The sequence below is a fragment of the Spea bombifrons genome, chromosome 3 (assembly GCF_027358695.1).
Source record: "Spea bombifrons isolate aSpeBom1 chromosome 3, aSpeBom1.2.pri, whole genome shotgun sequence".
Taxonomy (NCBI): Eukaryota; Metazoa; Chordata; class Amphibia; order Anura; family Pelobatidae; genus Spea; species Spea bombifrons.
The window spans coordinates 33,797,679-33,819,232 of NC_071089.1; the positions used below are offsets into that span (position 1 = coordinate 33,797,679).

A 21,554-nucleotide genomic window follows, 5' to 3' on the forward strand; every position below is an offset into this window, starting at 1 on the left:
TAAACCAAGGGCAGATACTATTAAATAGAAGGGGGTTAGCCAATACTTTACTGAGAGGGTGAAAGATACATTGAACAGCCTCCCAGAAGTTGTAGAGGCCATTTAAAATGAGGAAATGTAAACATGCATGGGATAGGCATAAAAAGGTATCCTGAATCTAAGATAAGACCAATTCCTGATTAAGGGATCAGGAAAAATGGACAGACTAGTAGGACTGAATGGTTCTCATCTGTGACTAAATTCAGTGTCTACGTCAGTTTAGTAAAATGTAATTAGGTTTATAACTACCTGGCACATACATGGCAATCTTTTAGATCCACCCGTCCCAGATGTCCTTCAAGGTTCGTTTTTTAGGCTCAATGTAGTGCCAAGTGCTTGCAGACCATGCATGCTTATTGCGGTTCCACGCAGTTTTATTCCCAGTTTGCTAAGAAGGAAAAACCTATAACCACTTGCAGTACAAAAAACAAAACTATTCCCAATTAATTCTTATAGACCGGACACTTACCTTGTTCATTTAAGCAGCTGCTAGCTCTGTCTGCACATCATGTATGCAGCAAAGCAAAATATTCATCATGCCTATGCCTGAAAAATTCTTATTATAGTTCTAACCTTGTTAATATGCTGCATATTTTCAGGCAAAGAAATTACAAATTACAATTCAAGGGGATATGAGGTGACATTATTAAAAATCTTTATTTTGGTTTGGTCAGTACAGGCAAGGTAATATTGGAGTCACAGAATCATATGCATAAACAAGATACAGCCAATTTTAAAACTGAGTAGTTATCTGCACAGTCTCAAATATTCAGCCATTTATTGAAGAAAAATAAGTATGTACAGATGGTTGCCAATAAAGTGAGGAAAAAAAACTGCAATTAACACTGAAATTACCAACATACTTCCCTATGAATCCAACTGTGTGTGATAAAACTATACTACGGGTAAACTTTGGCAGCCAAACTTTCACGATACCATGACGAGTTGATTAGGTCTAAAGAGCTCAGAGAAGTTGGTGAGAATGCCCTTACACAGCAAATATTTTAGATATCAACAGTTGTACAGACATTATATTATTTCAGAACTTGTTCTTAAATTTCGCATTAACTCACATAAAATAAATGGTCTACACAAAATGTCAATTTTTAACTTTCAAATAAACTAACTGTTAAAACGTCCAAATTGGCAGGAGGTATTACGTTAACCAACGAAAAAACTCAAAGGCAAATCTGTGACAAAATATGCACTATTTGTGGACAATATGTTCTCAAAATTAAACGATGTATAAAAAAAGTAAAGGGGGGGGGAAATGTCAAAATTAGTTTTAATTTACAATACAGAACCCTGTACATTCACACTAGAGTCCAAACCATTCTGAATATGGCGTGAGCCCGCAGTTCTTTTGCCTTTCCCACTCACTGGCTTCTCCTCCTGAGAGTCATGGTTGGAGTCTGTGTCATTTGAATGGTGAGTGAGAGAGTTCTCACTGCCAGTGGGAGAGTCTACACTCTCGTACCCAGTACTAAGCTGATTCATGTAACTGCTCCCACCCCTACCAGTTCTCTCATCTGAGTGGTTTGAAAGTTTGCCTTCATTCACAGGAGACGCTGGAAAGTCCTCTTCTGTGCTGCTTCCTTCCCTGTAAAGCCCCGCTGAGCTGTGAGTTCTCTGGTGGGAGGACCCACCGTTACTCGGTCCGTTTGGCAGCCGGCTGCAGTCTTTGCCAGCAATCTCGGAGTCTTCTTTAGGCTCGGACAGCGACCTGTTACCCAAGCTTTGCTGTTGCTGGAACTGTGACAGTTGCTGCCGGGACTCTTTCAGCTGTTGCTGCAGTACCAAGATTGTGCTCTGCATGCCCTCTACCTCTTCATCCAACTGGATGATGAAATCATTCAGTTCTGCAGCAAGGAAAACAAACCATTGACCAGATCCATTAAAAATAAACGAGGATAATGAAAACACTAACATAAGATGTAGTTTGTAAAACGCACACATGTAATGCAGTCCATAATTGCTAAAATGTGGCCCTAAACCAAACCCTGGGACATCCCAGGTTATAAGGCTTTCTCTCTAAAAACTATGGCCAGTGACACTAGAGTCTTTGCATATAATTCAGGAGCAGCCAATCGGTAGGCCTGTAGCTGCTGGGGTTCTACTACTCTAGCCCTGTTAGATCAGCAAGAATCTGTTGAACATCACTTTTTGTTACCTGTATATTTTATCACAGAAAGTATGTGAAATTAGCAGAAGAATGGCTTCTCTTTACTGGACAAATGAAGTGCAGTTTAAAAAGGAGACATTACTAGCTTTGTGGTATGACTGGGCAAGCTGACTGACAATTTAACCAAAGGGATTTGATGCGTCTATGAACTATAATGAAATGACCGCTCTTACCATCTTGACTGCTTTTCAGTTCTTCACTATATTTCTTCTGTAATGCCAATTCTGCCTCAAGCTGTGCAATGCGGCCTTGGGACAGCTGCCTCCCCAATTCCTGATTCTCCTGGATGAGCATTCGACACTTTGCCATTAACTTTTTCCCTGTTTGGCTGTAAAGAAAGAGTCACGTGTCAAAAACATTGACATCTGATTAGTCTGCATATTCAGCCGCACCACCGTAAGAAGCTCTATTCAGGAAATCCAGCATTTTTAAAACGATTCATCTTTTCTCAAGGAATATTTTGAAGGCAGGTTTCTTGCCTAGATACTCAATGTTCTTCCAGAGGATGGCGATCTTCTCCTTTCACAATTCATTCTAGAAGGATTTACACTATCCTAAGCCACCTGTAAATTCAGAATGGATCTCACCCAGAGCATGTAGCATTGTGGCTGTTAAGCAATAAGAATATATTTCAGATTTGAGTGAATGGTCTCATGAAATGAACACAGTCGGCCTCATTTAACTCATCTCCAGCTGTCTCTACTGAAACCAGCAAGTATTAGCAGGAAGCTAGCACAGAAATCAATAGTGTTAACCATTTAAGTGTATGTCAATTAAAACTCAGCATCCAGAGCTAGCCTCCCCCTGATTTCAATGGGAGCATGTGTCCCATAGCCTTGAATAGGAGGGCTAGTAAGCCATGTGCAAGAAGTTTACATGTTCCTGATTTCAGTAGAAGCAGCCAGCAGAGACAGAAATCTCACTTTATTTAGTGCCAATAAACAAAAGAAGCCTGCATCGATCTGCATGCTGTAAAATAAATTTGGGTCGATGCAAAACGGACTCCAGTATACACTTAACATGAAAATGGGGTCGGGGTGGACCTTTAACTGATGCTTTAAGTAATTATATTGTAACAGCTTAGTAAATTATTGTTAGAAATGGCCTAAAATGACTCTCCATAACAGCTATAATCTAAAAAGTTTAGCTTTTGTCTCAAACCAGGTTAATGAGTAACAAAAAGGTATCTGTTTGCTCACCAACGAATGCAAGAAAAAAATTTAATCTAGCACAAATCTTTGCTGGAATTTAATGAAAACGTTAAAACTGTGCTATATATATATATATATATATATATATATATATATATATATATATATATATATATATATATATATATATATATATATATATATATATATATTAGCGTGCAAAGTTATTTGCAATAACTGGGAGATCATTAAAATTGCGCTATCTCTCTCTCTCTCTAGCTATATGTAGAGAGAGCGAGAGAGAGCCCGCAATTTTAATGATCTTCCAGTTATTGCAAAAAAGTTTGCACACTCCTTTAATTTTCAGGTCAGATTAAAGAACATCCCAATTTCAATGACCAGGTATTTAACAAACATGGATGTTTAACAGATGTGCAACTGCAATGTACTGGATGAAACAAGTGATGTAGGCACGGAAGCAAACATTCTCTGGGTGTATTTAAAACTGAACTTTAATCACCTCGCCTCTTTTCTATCCATGCTATATTTCAAACCCTCTGGCCAAAAAGCGGGACGGTCTTTCTTTTAAATAAACTTAGAAGGATGTATTCTGGTGAATTAGGGTACATTCTGGTGAGTGTGCGAGACAGAAGAGGCAGATGCAAAAGTTTATTTTTTAATCAGGGGCTTCAAAGAGACCTGAACTGTTTGGCTCGCCACCCTCAAAAGAATAATTGACTAACCTTTATTTAAAAACAACCCCCAGACCTCAGTTCACCTTTTCTGTTCGGCAAACTATACACACTGTAGAACTGATCTAATTTCAATGTGGTGGCATTCTCCTTCCCTCTATTTCCCATAGAAACAGGAGTGATAAGGAATCATATTGGCGATACCAAGCCTTATTTACATTTTTACCCCACATGCCAAAGGTAATACTGTTGAGGTAAAACAGGACATACATTTTAACCTGAAAATTAATGAGCAGTGACTGAAAACTAAAGGTAGTTTTAATAAAGCCACTAAATATTCTAATTTGTAGTATAAAGTCTGTGCAGCGTTTAACCTCATGCACCATTCCTGGCAAGCTATAAACTTTAAGATTTTAAAGTTGTACATTTACAACTCAACTAGGATAAAGTGTTTTACACTGGTAAGACAATGGATGAACAGTTTAACTGCCAACGTCATCCATTCTGAGCATTACTAAACTTGAATATTAATGCATTAACCTAAAAAAATTATTTCCACGGCTTTTCAATATAAAATTAAATAGGTTTCACGTTAAATTGGGTTTCTGCTCTTAAAAAAAATCATGCTATCAAAGTTCAGGTATATTATTTACAACTCCCAATAATCTACTTTGTGTGACTCAAGAGGAAACAAATAACAAAAAAAAGCAATTTTAATGCCCAATTTGAAATATTTAACTTTCATGCAAACTAACTTTTTTAACACACTTCAGCAATAATCCAGTCGCAAAAGGGATTGGCTCAAAACAAATACTAATTCTGTGTCTGGTCAAAGTATAAACCTTTGTAGCAGCCACTGGAAGAGAATGTTAATGAGGCTGGGGGGAGGGCTATGCTTTATAAATACACTTCACGAAAAGGGACTAAATGAACAAACATGATTTAGTTCCAAAAATTAACAAAATTAGCAGGATGTCTTGAGACAGCTAAAGAAAAAAATAGCCATAAATTAAAAGCAAAAATAACTAGTCAGTGATTTTGAGACGTTCCACAAATTCATACTTCTTTGTTCCAAAATGTTGCTCCTGTTACAGCTAGAAGCATTTTTCCTGCAATTTTATGGAGTGTGGAAAAGAACCACAAATCAGATGCAACAGTTATGGAATTATGTTCTGTCACACAAGTGTTTTCCCCCCCAACACTTAAATGTACCGTTTTGCTGGCTTACTTTAAGAATAACCAAGATTTTGCACACCAACTTGGTACTGCTTGCGAGGAGCAAAGCAGTAAACTTAATCAGGGTCATTGGTCACAGTCTGCACCCCCCCCAAATAGGCCATCTTAAAGCAAAACAAGGAAAATAAACCAACTTAATCAGATAACATTTGCAAACAATTCTGAAACAGACAAAATTCAGTGACCAAGTTAAAAATTTCATCAAACCAATTCTCCTTTCCAACCACCATACCTTACATTGCTAAATACAAATAAGTATTGCCTTAAGTATATATAATAGGCTGCCTTGTCTTACTTTAAATATCCAGTATTTAATATTCTGGGTTAAAGAAAAAAAAAAAGGAGGGGTTAACAAACAAGGCTATTTTCATGTAAGAAACTAAGTATTTTCCTAATGGCACATATTCTCTCTAAAGAAAAACATAAAAAAACACATGACATACATTTTAAAACATTACAATTTCAATATAAAAACTTAAAGCTTCTAAACTTGTTTTATACCAAACCATAAGAGTGGACCAAGTTAAAACCCCCATTTATAACACTCAGTTTAAAATGAACCTGTTCATCACTGCCAACCAAGGTGCCATCTGCAAATGAACCATCACAACCTAGACAGCTTACCTGACATCATGCTCGAAGTAGATACTTAAGGTTTGGTTGAACAGAATACACATATTAAACAACAAACCTCAGGGAAAGAAAGACATTAATGCTTTAGTTTATACCTTCTGCAGCCACAATGTGAAAAATGGTAAATGCAGAATATTTTAGTTCAGTTTATCAAATGTTCTTCACAGAAGAAATGACTTTAAAATATAGCATATGTACAGATCAGCACGCATGTATGCTTAATCATTTACTACCCGAGCATCCTCAGGTTTGGGTTACAAAAAAATAAAAGTATCCCTCTTTTCAAACACAGCACAGTGTATATTTAACCAACGCCTTTCTTGGTCTTCTGTGCTACAGCGTGGCTTATGTAAGCGATATAAAAAAAGAGAATGCTAGGACAAGTGCAAACACCTCAAAGTAAGCCTACAGCCTCAAAAAAATAAAGACCAGAGCGCATTCTCTGAAGAAAAATTCAACACGTGGTTTTTGTTTCTCACAGCTAGCTTTGCAATAATTAAACGCAAAACGTTTCTCTTCGAGTTTCCGTGGAGGTTTTTACCACACCATTAGCATATTTGCATTTTTGTTTTAAGTCCATTGTTTTATCAAACATCAGAGCGGTATGCTTAAAGCACACAAATTACAATTGTGTACTATACTAGCCGGTTGTTCTGAAGCATACACTACTCTGGTGCGATAAGTCACCGTTTCAAGCCCAGGGCTACTGGACAATAACCCATTTAAAGCAAAAATCACCTTAGTTTGAGGTTGGGCCCAGCAGTTCAATGAACAATCACGAAATCCAGAGTCTTACTTGGAAATACGGACTTAGTGTCTATAAGTCACTAGGCTCATAATTAAGAGCAAAAAAACATTCCGCCTTTTACATTTTTATGGGACTTTTTACATGATCAATTCATGATTTATAAGGAAAAATAAAAATCACTAGGTTCTCTCCTCCATAAATGGCTGCCGACACATTGTGCCAGACTTCTTTTGCTCCCTCTATTTTCTTCAATCAGAACCATTTTTTTTTTCAAGTGTCTAAGTGTTCTAGAAAATGGGGACCGGAAGCGGCCGCTTCTTCGGAATAGTCCGACGATCTCAGGCCTCTGAAGCAAATGAGGGGAGGAAAATAAAAAGCTGAAATACAAGGTTCATCTGATAAGTTTTACATTAAGCAATACAAGCTGGACAGTGTAAGAATGTGGCTTTTTGTTGCTCACAATAGTCTGAGTCTTGGTGCAAAACGAGTACTTGGCCATCCCACCATAGCATTCTCGCAGTGGGATTGTCAGGGAAGTCTTGACTGGGGAGTATTTGGTTTGTTTACCTATCAGGCGTAAATTTCCAGGCACTCAGTTCATTTTGGGCTTGTTCCAGTTTGTCTTTAGTCTGTTCCAGTTCACCTTTCATTTTGAGGAAAAACAAGTTGATGGCTGGGTCAACCATTGTTGTTCTCAGCTGGGCAACACTTGGCTGCTGGACTTGCTTGAGGTGTTGAATTTGATTCTGCACAGAGGAATCCAAACAGTTATTAGAAGGTCATCATTAAAACTACAAAAGCAAAGGTTATTGTACAGAGACAGATGGTAATGTTTTGGTACAGATGCAGTTTGAGGACAGAAAGTTGATTAGATTATGCTAGGCTTGAAATCTTTTACTACATCTCAGGCTCCTCGATGCAAATGTTCGAACTAAATATCTTAGTTACACTGACCAAAAAAAACAATAAATGTTATGTCATAGATTACTAATAATTATAAAGACAACAGTTCCCATCTGAAGCAAGCAATTGGTAAATAGCTAATACGGCTGCAACGAAGACTGAACCAAATACATGACACTGTCTCCACTAACCATGAATATTGCAATAGGTGGTTTGAGGCATGATTCTTATTAAAAAGTTTAATGTATCTTACACCTATTCAATATATATATATGCACTTCTACAGTTTTTTGTTTTTTTTTTTAATATCAGAAGTTTGTGATGCCGAGGGCCTAATGGTATAACTAAAAAGTGGCTACAGTAAAACCGTGAAATAATATACCATAAATAGTTATCTTAACAGCTGAAGGGCAATCATTAAGACTGACTGTTTTAAAGGGGGAAGTACCTAGGAGAAAAACAAATCTCATTGTTGTATACAGCTGTGAACAAAAGTAGGTTTTTGTTTCCTATTCCTCAAACTTGTTTTATATGCAGACACTGACATTACTATTGCAAAAATCTACTTTACTATAATAAGAATGAAATCGCATAGAGAATTTTTTTTTTTAAGTCATGGTGATAAAGAACAAATTTTCTTCTACAGAACACGAGTTCATCTCAGGCCTTGTATACACAAATTGCAGGTAGCATTGATGATCCATAAACAAATGTGCTCCCAAGTACAAATGTTAGCGATAATAACATATGAAAAATGTTGTTTTGAGTACATAAATGCTACAAATGGTACATATTTTACTAAAAATAATGTTCTAAAAATGTCTGCAATATAACAGCAACATTTCACAGTCATTAGTTAGGACAATAAAAACCACATTGCTTCAAGTTAGTCCCATGAAAGTACTTGACTGGGAAACAGTTTGCATAACAACAATTGCTACATGCAGCAATGTAATACGTGCCACGGGCATTCAACTATTTCAAGTTTTTGAAACTGGCATTTTAAATGGCAGATGTCAATTGAATTGTATTTTGATGGATTTTACATTTGTTTATAAGAAAACTGATTGAAATCAAAAGCAGTTAAACATTATACATAAAGTAATGGCAAATGTGAAAACTGCATCATTTGCACCTAATGGTACTATTTAGGATTTTGAGTATTAAGTGTTGAAGTTTCTGATGCGTCTCTCGTTCTATTTTTATTGTTAGGATTGTCACAACAACAGTTATAAATTTATATTTAAGGGCAATTACTATGTTGCAGTTACCATGCTGGCTCTTGTTTAAATATCTTCAATAAAGCTGGCCAAAAACCAAGTAAAACAATGTGGTAGCACTGGGAAGGCAGACAAAGGGGGGATTTGCCCACTAAGATAAGGGTCTCTAAATTTTTCAACAATGCTGGAGTTTGGTAACATTAACCTAGCATTTAAAAAGGTATGAAGACTGATATGGAGCTGAACATGACTCTGGGTCAGATTTACCCGCCAAATACAGAAGGCCCTCACATGCAAAGAGATGAGCATGGAAAAGGAGGTGGTGTTTTATATGCATGGAGATGTATATCTATTTGGAACTGAAGGTTTAGATGGAAAATGGGGGGGGGGCATGAAAAAAAGAATGTTAATACGTAAAACTGTAAGCAACACAAAGTGCCCCCACGTGATACATTGTTTTCTTAAGATCCAAAGCCTCCTCATGTCTGCTTGAGCAACAATACACACAAACTCCTTCTAGTTACTGGTTAATCTATCAATCTGCTATGGAGCAAAATTTGGCTTACTCCTCCATGTAGAACCACTTTAACTTGGTGACATTTGGGGGTTTGATCAAAGCCATTCCAAAACCTTGAACGTCTTGTTTTATCTGGATTTAGATGTATACTTGTGTGTTTCTTATTGTCTTGCTGCATGCCCCAGTTTATGAACAGTTGGTCCAAAAATCTTCTCAATAGTACCCCGGAAACAAAGTAGAATTATCGGTCCCGTAAATGATGGCATGTTGTATTAATTCCACATTTTCCCTTTGTCTTTTTGATATTGGAGTCATTAACACAGACCATAACTTAGGCAAGAGAGACCTGCAGATGCATCCTTTGTGAGTTCATGGATGAGTTTTATGCCTTGCATTTTGGCAAGAGATGTTGGCAGGACAGACAACAATCCAAACCTGCTTCAAATGATAGATACTGTGCAGGCCCAAACAAGACCCAGTGTTTACCCTTTCTCCTCTAAACATAAAAACACAAATGTTGATGTTGGATGTCGGATGTCACTTGCTGAATGTAAAAGTATATGCAACAGTGCACAAAATCTGACAGGGAGGGTAACACTTATCAAGCGAGTAGGGAGTAGAGCCAAATAAAAGAATACATAAAACTAGTATTAAAAAAACAACATGAAAACAATACATGAATCAAATATACTAACCGTGCACTCCTGCATCTCCTGCTCCTTGGTGGCCAATCTCATCACCAGTATGTTCTCCCTTCGAGCAGACTCTTGCTGTTGCTGTTTTAGCTTTTCCTCAGATTCTCTTAGTCCCGACACATCATTGGCTGGAGACAAAACATATGGAACACAAATCAATTGTGACTGAGACTACAGTATTTTCACAAAGGTGTAGTTATTACACACCTTCCGAAGCTAGAAGTCCACTGAAATAAATATCACTACCATGCCCCCCCAAAAAGTTTGAGGCAAGTACATTTAAATTCTTGCCATAACACAAAAAGATATAACATGGTAACATATTACTGAATTCGAATTATTTTTTTTTGTTTTGTTTTTACTTACAGTTCAGATCTGTGTACTTGTTCTCCAGAGCTTGCACATACGATTCATACTGCTTCCACCTACAGTTAATGTGAACACAAGACATACAGAGCTTATATTAATTTCTCTACATTTTTAGAAATGTTTACTTGTTAGTTGCTACTGGCAGAGTTGGTGCAGATGGTTAATCATTTAAATTATCATAGACCACCATGTTTAAGAAACCAAATTTAAATTTCTAACTATATGAATAGGTTCACCTAACTAAAAAGTTTAAACTTGCCAACACTTACTTTTTGGCAAATCCAGTCACCAAGAAATTCTTAGAAATCTACCTATACATTGGAGCCTTTTTTGGTACTATTGTACATAACGGAGCTCTGGTGGTGGTAATTTATAGCAATTCAGAATATTAACTAGCTTCCTGTGCACCATATAATCCGCATGTCATCAGGTACTCCTGCTCTTCTTTCTTCAAGTTACTGAAATCATCATTTAACTTATTTTCCACACATTTTCAGACACAAAACTGTGATTATGGTACTAGTGATAAAAACGACAGAATTTTATGTTTAATTTGAATCACATTAAATAATAAAAAAAATCTTACTGACACGGGGGTTTTTTTAACCCCCTTTACAGAAGGCAAGCCTATTTTTGGTGAAAGATCCAGTCTAAACTCCATCTGGCCTCAAAGTAGTCCTACCACTATAGCAATACATCGATCTGCCCAATCAACAGGAACATGTAATTTGTTACCAGGGTGTACCACCTTTTACATGCAACTTTCTGACCTTACCCAACTCGTTCATCACAGCAAGCTGACAATATATTTTAGATACCTAGAAAAGCTGTACTGTTTGCAAATAAAGATTAATTACTTCTGTGTGGCTGAGCAGAATGCAGCTTGCACCTTTTAATTGATTAACCAACCAGTGGGGTAACAATAGGTACCAAAACGTTACCTCACAAATAGCTCTTCCCTGGTCAACACCTTGAAGTCTGCTTCATTGAGGCGAACCTGAAGAAAATCAAACAAGTTTCCAATTTAAAAAACTGACTGAACATCAATGGAAATGCAGCTTAGAATAATTAGTAGATTGTGGACTGACCTTTTTTGGGAGGGGTTCTTCATTTGTCATGGTGACCTGAAGGAGAGAAAACAAAGAAAAGGAAGTTTCAATAAACACGTGGTTGCGTATTAGGCCCAGCCTATAACCTGTCACATGCTTTTTTTTTTTAAATAAACAGATTCTTGATTAAAAGGAAAAAAAAACACTTAGTGATATATGTTGATATAAACAGAAAAAATAGAATAAAGGTTGTCATGTTGCACTCTTTACTTTCATATTAGGAGGATAGGTTCTGTACTGACAACATTTGAATGATGTTATTTGTTAACCTAGTGTCTTAAAGCACAGTGGTTGAAAAACAAACATTTAAATGTCAGTAAAATGCATCCCCCCCTAAGATAAAAGTAAAGCGAGCAACATGACAATTTTTTACAGCTTTACTCTTATCGTAATTGCAATTAAGAGACAAGTGGGGGATCAAAGGGCATTTTATTACAAGAAAAAACATCCAGTAGCTAGTTAATAAAAGTTAGTTGGCTAAAAGTTGGGATGGCTATAGCTCTCCTTTGAAGTCAATGAAACTGAAGTTTTTTCTTGCAACATGTTTTAACAATAAAACAATTATCAGGTTCGCCACAAGATATGCTGAACCTGTTGGATTTCTGCACCAATAAGCAAGTCACAGCTGTTAAGACATAAAAAAGTAACAAAACTCATGCATGGAAAGTGCCCCCGATCAGTCATTGTTGAGTACTCTTTCAAAAAAAACCAAACAACTAAAAATAAACCTACAATAGAGGAAGGGAAACCAATGGACACCAAGTGTTGCAATCCTTAAACATACCATTGCAAATAAGAAATTAAACTGCCACTTGCACAATCTTGGAGAATCCACAATCTGACCTGACAAATAACGGGGAAAGATCCACAGTATCAAGGGATAAAGCTTGTTTTTCAGAATAGATGTGGCCCTGAGAGACCTGTATCCATATAATGCAGCTGCACCATCTAATTAAAATCTTACAGTCTAAAGTGATGCTTTTGCATTTAACCCGAGTGCGAAGGGTCGGGACATGTAGCTCCCTACCCCAGCGTTTATTGATCACCTAGCATCACACACATTACAGATAAATTGCATCCTCTAAAGGTGGAAGCCAGTTTCTGTGACCCACTAGTGTCATGCTGCAACAGCTCAGGCTATGCCCAGTTGCATAAAGGGTTAAATAAAAGCAGGCATATCACTGAGTTTTATATAAAATATATTTCAGTGTCAGTTTGTACATCAGTAGCGACATCCCTTTTGTTGCTATGGTAACAACATTACGGTTACTGCCGAGTTGCTTTTTTCTTTTTTAACATTTTACTATTCCATAAAATCACGTTATCCCCTAAATGCATCCACTGTTTCACGGAGAAATATATTTTAACACAGAATACGGCATTATTTACTTTGCCGCACTGTCACACAGGGGAGAGATCCATCCTTCATGCAAACAGAAATCACTAACAAATCCCAATCGACCAAGAGGACAGAAAGGCAGCTTGAGCAAGAGATAACCATAAAATCTGAACGCCAAATTCCATTTAACCTGGATGGAAATACAGATTTAGTCTACAAAGCAGGAAATAAACACGGGGTACGGTGAGCTACTTCAAAACCATGGTTTTCGGCTTTAAATTAACCAAAACGGTGAATGGCCGAAGCACTGCGCTTGTTATTAAATCTCCCAATCACACAGATGCAGCCCTGTGATACTTCGTATCTGTTCAATTCAAGGTATAACATACTGAAACCTAAACCATTACTGTGATCATGTGATTTTTCTTTTCTAATGTGCATCTCACTTAAGAAATCCACAACAGACATGACAGGAACAGCTTGCGTCTCCATACCAGACAAAAAACACTCAACTTAGCGAGATGAGACAACGAAAGTCAGCAATCAGTAAACTGCCTCGTGCTACACCGTGAATAAGAATGTGATCGAGATGCACTTCAAGTAATGGTCTGAACTGAAATGAAAAATCAATGGCTGTAAAATCTTTTTATAGACTTACATTAACTGCCCATCAATATATCAAATCTTAAAACATGCCCAAAAGCATCATCGAGATCACAATAGTAGAAAAAAAAAAGCGTCCCCATCTTATTGCTTAACGTCCCACAGAAAACATTAACCCTAACGATGAAACATTTCCTTTACTAAAACTGCAATTAAATGGAAATTCTGGAAGAAGCAGGTGCGTAAAGCGACTGCCTTTAAGTTTACTGAATAGTGTCCCTCAAATAATGGCCACATTTGAAACAAAACGCTAATCACGTAGCCAGGGCTCCTGAAATATTACTTTGGACGCCTTAGTTTATCTTACAAGAACCCTTCTGCATTCATAGCGTGAGTGGAAAACAGTGACGGTGGCTACTATGTTTTTTCTTTTTGGCGAGCAAAGGCTGAATAATTCTATTTCTGAGGAGGATATCTGGATGTACTTGCTGTCCCCGCATACCGTGCGCCCCAGGCTGCCGTAATCCAGACGGCCACTGGCGCGATTCTAAATTTTGTATTCCAATAAAACATAAATAGAATAAGAGGCAGTTTCTCTGCCCTTGGGCCTAGTAGCAACGACTGTCTCCATCCTAAGGCCGCACCAAGTTCCCGCTCCGCCATTTTTATAACGTGGAGGCGTAACGCAGATCCTGGACTACATGAATCCACGGCTAAAAACCCCACGGCCTCGCCACACGGGCCTTAATTCGCGTGCACCGCCTAAAATACCGCGGCCTCTCACCTCGTAGTGGAGCTGCGCAGCCCGGGCGGCTCCTGCTTCTCACCCACACCTCCCTCTCCGAGGGCTAATGCGGACACCGGGGCGAGGGGATAAGTCTGGTGCGTGTGGCGCGTACTGTTCCACGAGCTAAAACGTCGCCTCGTATACTCGGTAGATTCTGTTTCGTGACAGCGTCTCCTTTGGTTTCCGCTCGGTTTTATCCACCTCTTTTACTTTCCCTCTTCTATTTTCTTTCTCTCTGGGTGCCTCCGACGCAAAATGGCGGTGGAGGAGGAAATGAAACAAGCCCAGCCTCCATGTTACACGCTGACACACCCCTAGTGACCGCTTTACGCCTGTCTATCCCGCCAACTGCACCTCCTATACAGAGAGTTGGCTCGCTGAGGTAAATGGCGACAGAGGTCTTCTTCCCCGTTATCTTGTCCTCACTGCTGGCTGTTAAGAAGCTGAGATTGACAAGGATTGGTTTAGTAACATACAAATTAAAATAGGAATCAATCTGTATGCCAGTCCATATTAATAATGACTCGCATATCACTTTTTCTAATGTAAATCATTTAAATGGACACAGACAACAATTTATCTCAAGTAAATGATACAAATGCGTTTGGGCAAGTAGACAACATATGTGGCAAGCTGATCTTCGCATACCTGGGAACTCTCCGGGTTTGACCTGGAGATTGCTGGCTGAGCGTTGCTCCTCCGGTTCTCCGGGTCAAGACCCGAATCCTCCAGGTCGCGACCCCTGCCCATTTTTCCCTTTACAGGGGGGTGTCAGTGTGCAGTACTGGCCGCGTCCCGCAAGGGAAGGCTCCGCGTAGCCGGAGCTGAGAAGTTCCCAGGTATGCTCATTCGTTTTCGGACAAATGCGTTTTCATGCTGAATGTTACCATTGTCCATTCCTCTAAATAACGAATTAACAAACAAATGCAATATTGGACAAAAGAAATTAATAACTAATGTGCACTATATGAAGATCTTCTTTAGTTGCCGCGGCCGCCATTTTACCTACACTAAGGAGGAGAATCTCGCCATTTTGCCTGCTTGTTGAGAGACATTGAGTGAGCTGATCTTTGTTCAATAAGCTCACTTCTGTCACATCATGCTGAAGGCTTGTCCAATGGCTGTTCTGCGTCTTTCGAAGAAAAAAAATATGATACTGCTGTGCTGCATCTGAGCATTTTACAGAGTGAGATTCTTCTGTATGAGACTTGGTGAGCCTCAGCCTGCCATTTCGCACAGTGTCTAAGACTCTCTAAAGTTTTTAAAATAAAATAAAAAAAATATATAAAAAAGATAATAATAATAATAAAAAACTTACATCGATTTGCCGTAACACAACATCTACCCAGTATAACCCTCCTGCCCCTGTTCACAACCCCCAGACCCATTAAGCCATAAGCATAAAAATTCTACGAATAATGTACACCTTATAGTATGTTCCCTATAAGTGCTGGGAAAGTATGGAAAAACTATATTAATTAGGTATTTCTGAAATCAGGACACCTGAATTGATAAACTTGGATGGGATTTTCCATCACTTTACCTAATTATGTGAGGATTCATAGGGAACATTTATAAAAAAAAATAGGTATATTGTTCAACAGTATGCGTCGCATTAGTGACTGAAGATTTAAACTCTCTAGACCTATTTACAAATGTACTACACTTGCATATATTATGACCACAGGGGAACAGTCCTGTACTATCCAGCCAATTGCGAGTTTTAATATTATTGATCCTAGGAAGCTGGCTTGAAGAGAGTTTGTTGGCCAGGGAGCATGCTTTTTTGGGGACAAATCTTATGCCCTGTTTCACTATTTTACCATGCACCTCATCTGTTTTGAGGAAGGCTAAATGTTTATGAATTATGCTTCAAATCGTATTAAATTCTTGGCTATAGGGAGTAACAAACGACACAATATCATTAAACTCATTATTATTTTGGTCATAATTTTTATTAGCTAAGAGGTCCTGGCATGTTCTCCCTATAGCCAGTTGCAAAGGCCTAGTAATGTATTTATCTCTATAGCCCCTGGCTCTGAAGCGATCAGAGAGATCAGTAGCCTGCGATTCAAAGGTTTTGTCCAAAGAGCAATTCCTCCTTAACCTTACAAATTGACTGGTAGGGACGCTTCTTCTAACATGCCCTGGATGGCAGCTTTTAGCATGTAAGAGTATGTTGTCAGACACCTTTTTTGTAAATGTTAGATGTGTCTCCCTGAAGCCAAAGGTCCAGAAATGAAATTCATGGGTAAAAGTCAAATTAATATCGTTGTGATTAATGTACAAAAGAAAGAATCTATCTGTTCTGGTTCACCCTGCCATATTAAAAGTAAATCATCAATATAGCGACCAAAGAAAATAATATTCTTCCTAAAGGGATTCTCTTGACAAAACAAATAGTGTTCCTGTCACCAGACCATATATAAATTTGCATATGGTGGTGCAAACTTGCAGTCCCAAGACAATTTAACTAGTTCACTACCAGTTAACCTTAACCCTATAACTAACCTAATTTTGGCCTTATTTCTTCTATCCATTGGTTTCAAATTCCCTATTGAACTTTTACGTGTTAATTTCTTGTCTCCATGGCAACCAGACAAACTAATTGATTTCTTAAAAGGAAAATGTTGGACTTCATCGAATACGAAGAATTTTTTTCCAACGAACATCAACTTTCCGCCGGCACCCAAGTCTGGTTTTTGTGACTTTAAGTGATCCCTCTTTCCTAGGTGCTCATACTGTTTGCTGGGTATGAGTGTATCTCAGGTCTAAAAGTCTAAATGCCTAACTCGGTTACATAAATTACTTTCTAGAAGTCATAAGGTTGATACAGCCACACATATAACCATACCACTAAAACAAAGGTGTCCCTCTTATATTATTTGAAATGTTGAAAGGCATGGGCAGGGGGACAAAGTAAAGAAAAACTCTAGCCAAGGTGAGAGGGTAAGAATGTATGTATGCAAGTGTGTGTGTTTAGCATGAGTGCACATATGTTAGTGTATGTTGGAGTGTGTGTTACAGTATGTGTGAGAGTGTGTACGTGTGCCATTGCATTTGTTACCTGGGGAAGCAAGAGGCTGATGGCTTCTTGGCTTTACCTGCCACTGAGCCATAAGTTGCCAGCCCTTCCCTTAGAATGGAAGTGTGTGGTGCAAACTCATTTCACGAATCTTTTCAACTGCTGTTGATTTTATTGAAACGGCTTTTGGAATTCAAAGAATTTTCCAGACATCATCCACTCAAAATCAGGCGTAGGAACTAACATTGTTCATGATGGACATTTATTGAGGTATGTGGTGGATTTAATTTAATGATGTTATATGGACCTTCACAAACCTTGCCTCGGATACTGGTGTCTTTGTACGAACACTTTGCCTATCACTTTGTGGAAACTCGACTTGATTTGATAACGGAGTTAGAATCAAAAGCTATTGTGCGTCGAACTCCTTGTAGAAAACACTCAATCATTATTTATTTGGGGAGTGTTTCTTTTCCTGTTGTCTTTGCTTTTGTACAGCTTGGCTCTTTTGTGAAGTGTGTGTTTAGCTCCATCATAGTTCTACTGTCACATAGTGGTACGAACTACACATATTTAGTGGAGAAAATTACATTATAATAGTGTTTCTTTTAGGGAAATCATGTTGCAGATACTGCTATTTAACCAATGAGAATGTAATCAAACCAGGTAAGAAGGATAGGGTTCCTGCCACATGTAGTAGGAGATGATGAAGGAGCCACTTGGTGGTATATTAGTTTTCTAAATTAAAATAAGTCGTTTTTTTTTGCACTGCCTAATATGACATCTCACTGTATACATTTTCTTATGTGCTTACCAACCAGAGTTTGTGCATTTACATGGCTTGCAACTGTAAGGCATCAATTGCAAAGTCAGAAATGTAGGTAAATTTAATCATAACACAGGTTCAAAGTGAAATCTAGATAACTGTCCAAAGTTACGGAAAGGCAGAGCCCTCTAGTGGCAGGATTGGTAGAACAGCAGAATCCAAAGGCTCAGGTTGAAGAAGTGTTGTGTGGTGTGGTGCAGTCAGACATTCATTTGGCCTGTTTTATTACATTGTACAGACCTAATGAGTCAAACAAAACATTGTAACTATTTTAGGTCTCCTTCTGAGTTCTGAAGAGTATATGTATGACAAAAACCTGAATGACAATGAAATAAACCAAAACTTTAGCATCAATCAGAACAATTTATGTCCAATAAAACATTTTAAAATCTTCAAGCCTCATCATTTATATTACTACCGTATTTTCCGGCGTATAAGACGACCCCAACTTTTCCAGTTAAAATATAGAGTTTGGGCTATACTCGCCGTATAAGACTACCCCTCTACGCAGTATACAACAACCAGCCATTCACAGCAAGCGATGTACCTTACCGCTGATTGGCTGGTTGTTGTATACAAAGCCTGCTTGGATTGGGTGGGTCAGCTCTCCCTAACATATGCCTGTCCACACACACATGTATAGACATACACTGCCCTCACACACCCCTTCCTTTACACACATTTACACGTACACACCAGCTTACAAACACACATATACACATACACTGCCCATACACAGACATATACATACATACATACACTGCCCTTACACACACACACACACACATATATATATATATATATATATATATACACACATACTAACATACGCCTGTCCATACATACACATTTATACACTGCCCTCACCACACACCCCTGCCTGTACACACACAAACACACACACATATATATATATATACACACACCAGCTTTCAAACACACACATACCTACACTGCTCTTAGACACACCTGACCATACACATACACTGACCTTACACACACATAAATACACATACACTGCACTTACACCCCTTTCTCCCCATCTCTTACCTTTCTCATCTTCTATCTTCCATCCAGTTGTGGGAGCGTGAGGTCTGTCATTTCAGACCTCTGCTTTACTGCTCCCTCATCACTACGTGCCGGCAATTGATGCCGAGTGCCGGCCACTCCAATTTACCCCATCAAACCGTATTTTTTTAATACCGTATTTGCTCGATTATAAAGACCTCGTCTTATATTCGAAGTCGTTTTATAAGTGGTTGTGTCCTGGGGTGGGTGTTCAATGTCGCTGAATGCCTAGCTATGGAGGCATTTCAACGACACCGTTGAAGCGTAGGAGGGGATCATTGATCCCCTTCTAAACTCTTTTAAAATGAGCATCCGCCACCATACACAGTATGGCAGACTTTGAGGCCCCGGGGAACAGCCAGACATGGCCCCTGATGCCGATCTCGGTGTTGCTGAATGCCTTGACATCAAGTCATTACAGCAACACCATTTAAGAGAAGAAAATTATCGTAGATCACTTTCTAAGTTTGTTTAATGCCATGATGTGCCAGACATGCCATTGTTGTTAGCTGACCGTCATTGGTCGTTAAGGGATTAAAGTACAGGAGGGAAGTTTATGTCAAAGGAGGACAAATGTTAAGACACGAGGTCATAATCTCAAACTAGAGGTATACTTTAACAGAATATCAGAGCCATAAAGAATTCGAGACCAAGGACTGATTTAGACGAGCCATTACATCAGGAAAAACAGGCAGACTAGATGGACCGGAAGGGTCTCATACATTGTGTGCACAATTATTAGTTAGTATCTTGACCATATCATCATTTTTATGCATATTTTCCAACTCCAAGCTGTATAAATTTGAATACTTATTGGATTTAAGCATATCAGGTGATGTGTATTTGTGTAACGAGGTAGGGTGTGGCCTAAGGAAATGAACACCCTATGTCAAGGTGTGCAAAATTATTAGGCAGCTTAATTTTCTCAGGCAAAATGGGCAGAAATGGAGATTTAGCTGACTCTGAAAGGTCAAAAATTGTAAAAAGTCTTTCAGAGCGATGCAGCACTTATGAAATTGCTAAGATATTGGGGCGTGATCACAGAACCATCAAACGTGTGGTTGCAAATAGTCAACAGGGTCGCAAGAAAATTACCTGCCTTAGAGTTGAGAAGAATAAAGCATGAAGCTACCAGCAACCCATTATCCTCCTGTGCTGTCATATTCCAGAACTGCATCCTACCTGGAGTGTCCAGAAGTACAAGGTGTTGAAACATCAAGACTGGGCCAAGAAATATCTGAAGATAGATTTTTCAAAGGTTTTATGGACTAATGAGATGAGAGTGACTCCTGACAATCCAGGCTGGATCAGTAACGGGCACAGAGCTTCACTTAGACTCAGACACCAGCAAGGTGGAGAAGGGGTAATAGTATGGGCAGATATTACCAAAATGAGCTAGAAGAACCGTTTCGGGTTGTAGATGGACTCAAATTCAACTTCCAAACCTTCTGCCAGTTTTTAGAAGACACTTTCTTCAAGCAGTGGTACAGAAAAAAGTCTGCATCTTTGAAGAAGACCATGATTTTTATGCAGGACAATGCTCCATTGCATGCATTGAAGCACTCCACTGCGTGGCTAGCCCGTAAATGCCTTAAAGATGAAAAATAATGACATGCCCTCTTTTCTCACCTGACCTAAACCCTATTAAGAAATTGTGGGCCCTTCTTAAACAGCAGATTTACGCTGAGGCTGTGGTTGCTGCTGCACAAAAAGTTAATCGTCAAAAGATCAGGAAACTGACAGACTCCATGAATGCCTGTTATTGAAAAGAGGGGTGGCTATATTGGTCGCTGATTTTTTTGGAAATGTCACAAATGTTTATTTGTAAATTTTGAGTTGTTTGTTTAGTATTCTCGCTTTATTAGATGAAAATAAACACGTACGATTGGAAAATTGTCATTTTTCATTTAGTTGCATAATAATTCTGCACGCCAATAGTTGCCCAATAATTGTGCACACAGATATTCTCATTAGAAAGCCAAAACCTCACTTTTACTTTGTTAAATATTCAGGTTTAAGGTTTCTTAACATTTGACGGAGCACTGTAGTTGGTCAATAATAAAATCCTGAAAAAATCAACTTGCCTAATAATTGTGCACACACACACACACACACACACACACATATATATATATATATATATACATATATATATATATATACATATACTATTTGCTCAAAAATGTTCTTGTCAATGCTCTCCCACCTCAAATCAGACTTAAAAAAAATATATATATATTTTTCAAAAACCTATGAATTTAGTAGGTATTATTGCTAGTGATGTAGCTGTATTAATGAATCCTGCAATTACTGTTTCTTCAGAAGAATAAAATACGCATCAACTGTGTATTTTAAAATCAACGGGTGGTGCGTGCTAGCAGGAGGGGGCGTGTACTCAGCATGACCCGGAAG

The 21,554-nt window shown here is 38.4% G+C and overlaps 1 protein-coding gene across 2 annotated transcripts; it reads right to left on the reverse strand.

Moving 5' to 3' along the window:
• Window positions 1-672: 672 nt before the first annotated feature.
• On the reverse strand, window positions 673-14,585 carry WTAP (WT1 associated protein). Of its 2 annotated transcripts, XM_053460162.1 has the most exons (8): window positions 14,221-14,580; window positions 11,474-11,509; window positions 11,327-11,382; window positions 10,383-10,441; window positions 10,017-10,144; window positions 7,249-7,427; window positions 2,395-2,549; window positions 673-1,898 (listed from the first exon to the last, which is right to left on the reverse strand). In XM_053460162.1, exons 2-8 carry the CDS (start codon window positions 11,501-11,503, stop codon window positions 1,330-1,332), a joined length of 1,176 nt encoding a protein of 391 aa, XP_053316137.1. In that variant the 5' UTR covers window positions 11,504-11,509; window positions 14,221-14,580; the 3' UTR covers window positions 673-1,329. The 2 variants fall into 2 exon arrangements, with proteins under 2 accessions (XP_053316137.1, XP_053316138.1); XM_053460163.1 differs by lacking the exons at window positions 673-1,898; window positions 2,395-2,549 and adding an exon at window positions 6,399-7,027 and having other exon boundaries at window positions 14,221-14,585.
• Window positions 14,586-21,554: the final 6,969 nt, after the last annotated feature.

Bases quoted from the DNA above. Each gene is read 5' to 3' on its own strand.
- WTAP (XM_053460162.1), bottom strand. From the start codon at position 11,503: ATGACAAATGAAGAACCCCTCCCAAAAAAG. The intron at 7,428-10,016 runs GTTAGTATATTT...TCCTCTGTGCAG, and splicing joins AGGAGATGCAGGAGTGCACG to AATCAAATTCAACACCTCAA. The intron at 2,550-7,248 runs GTAAACAAACCA...CTTTCTTTACAG, and splicing joins TGGAAATTTACGCCTGATAG to CCAAACAGGGAAAAAGTTAA.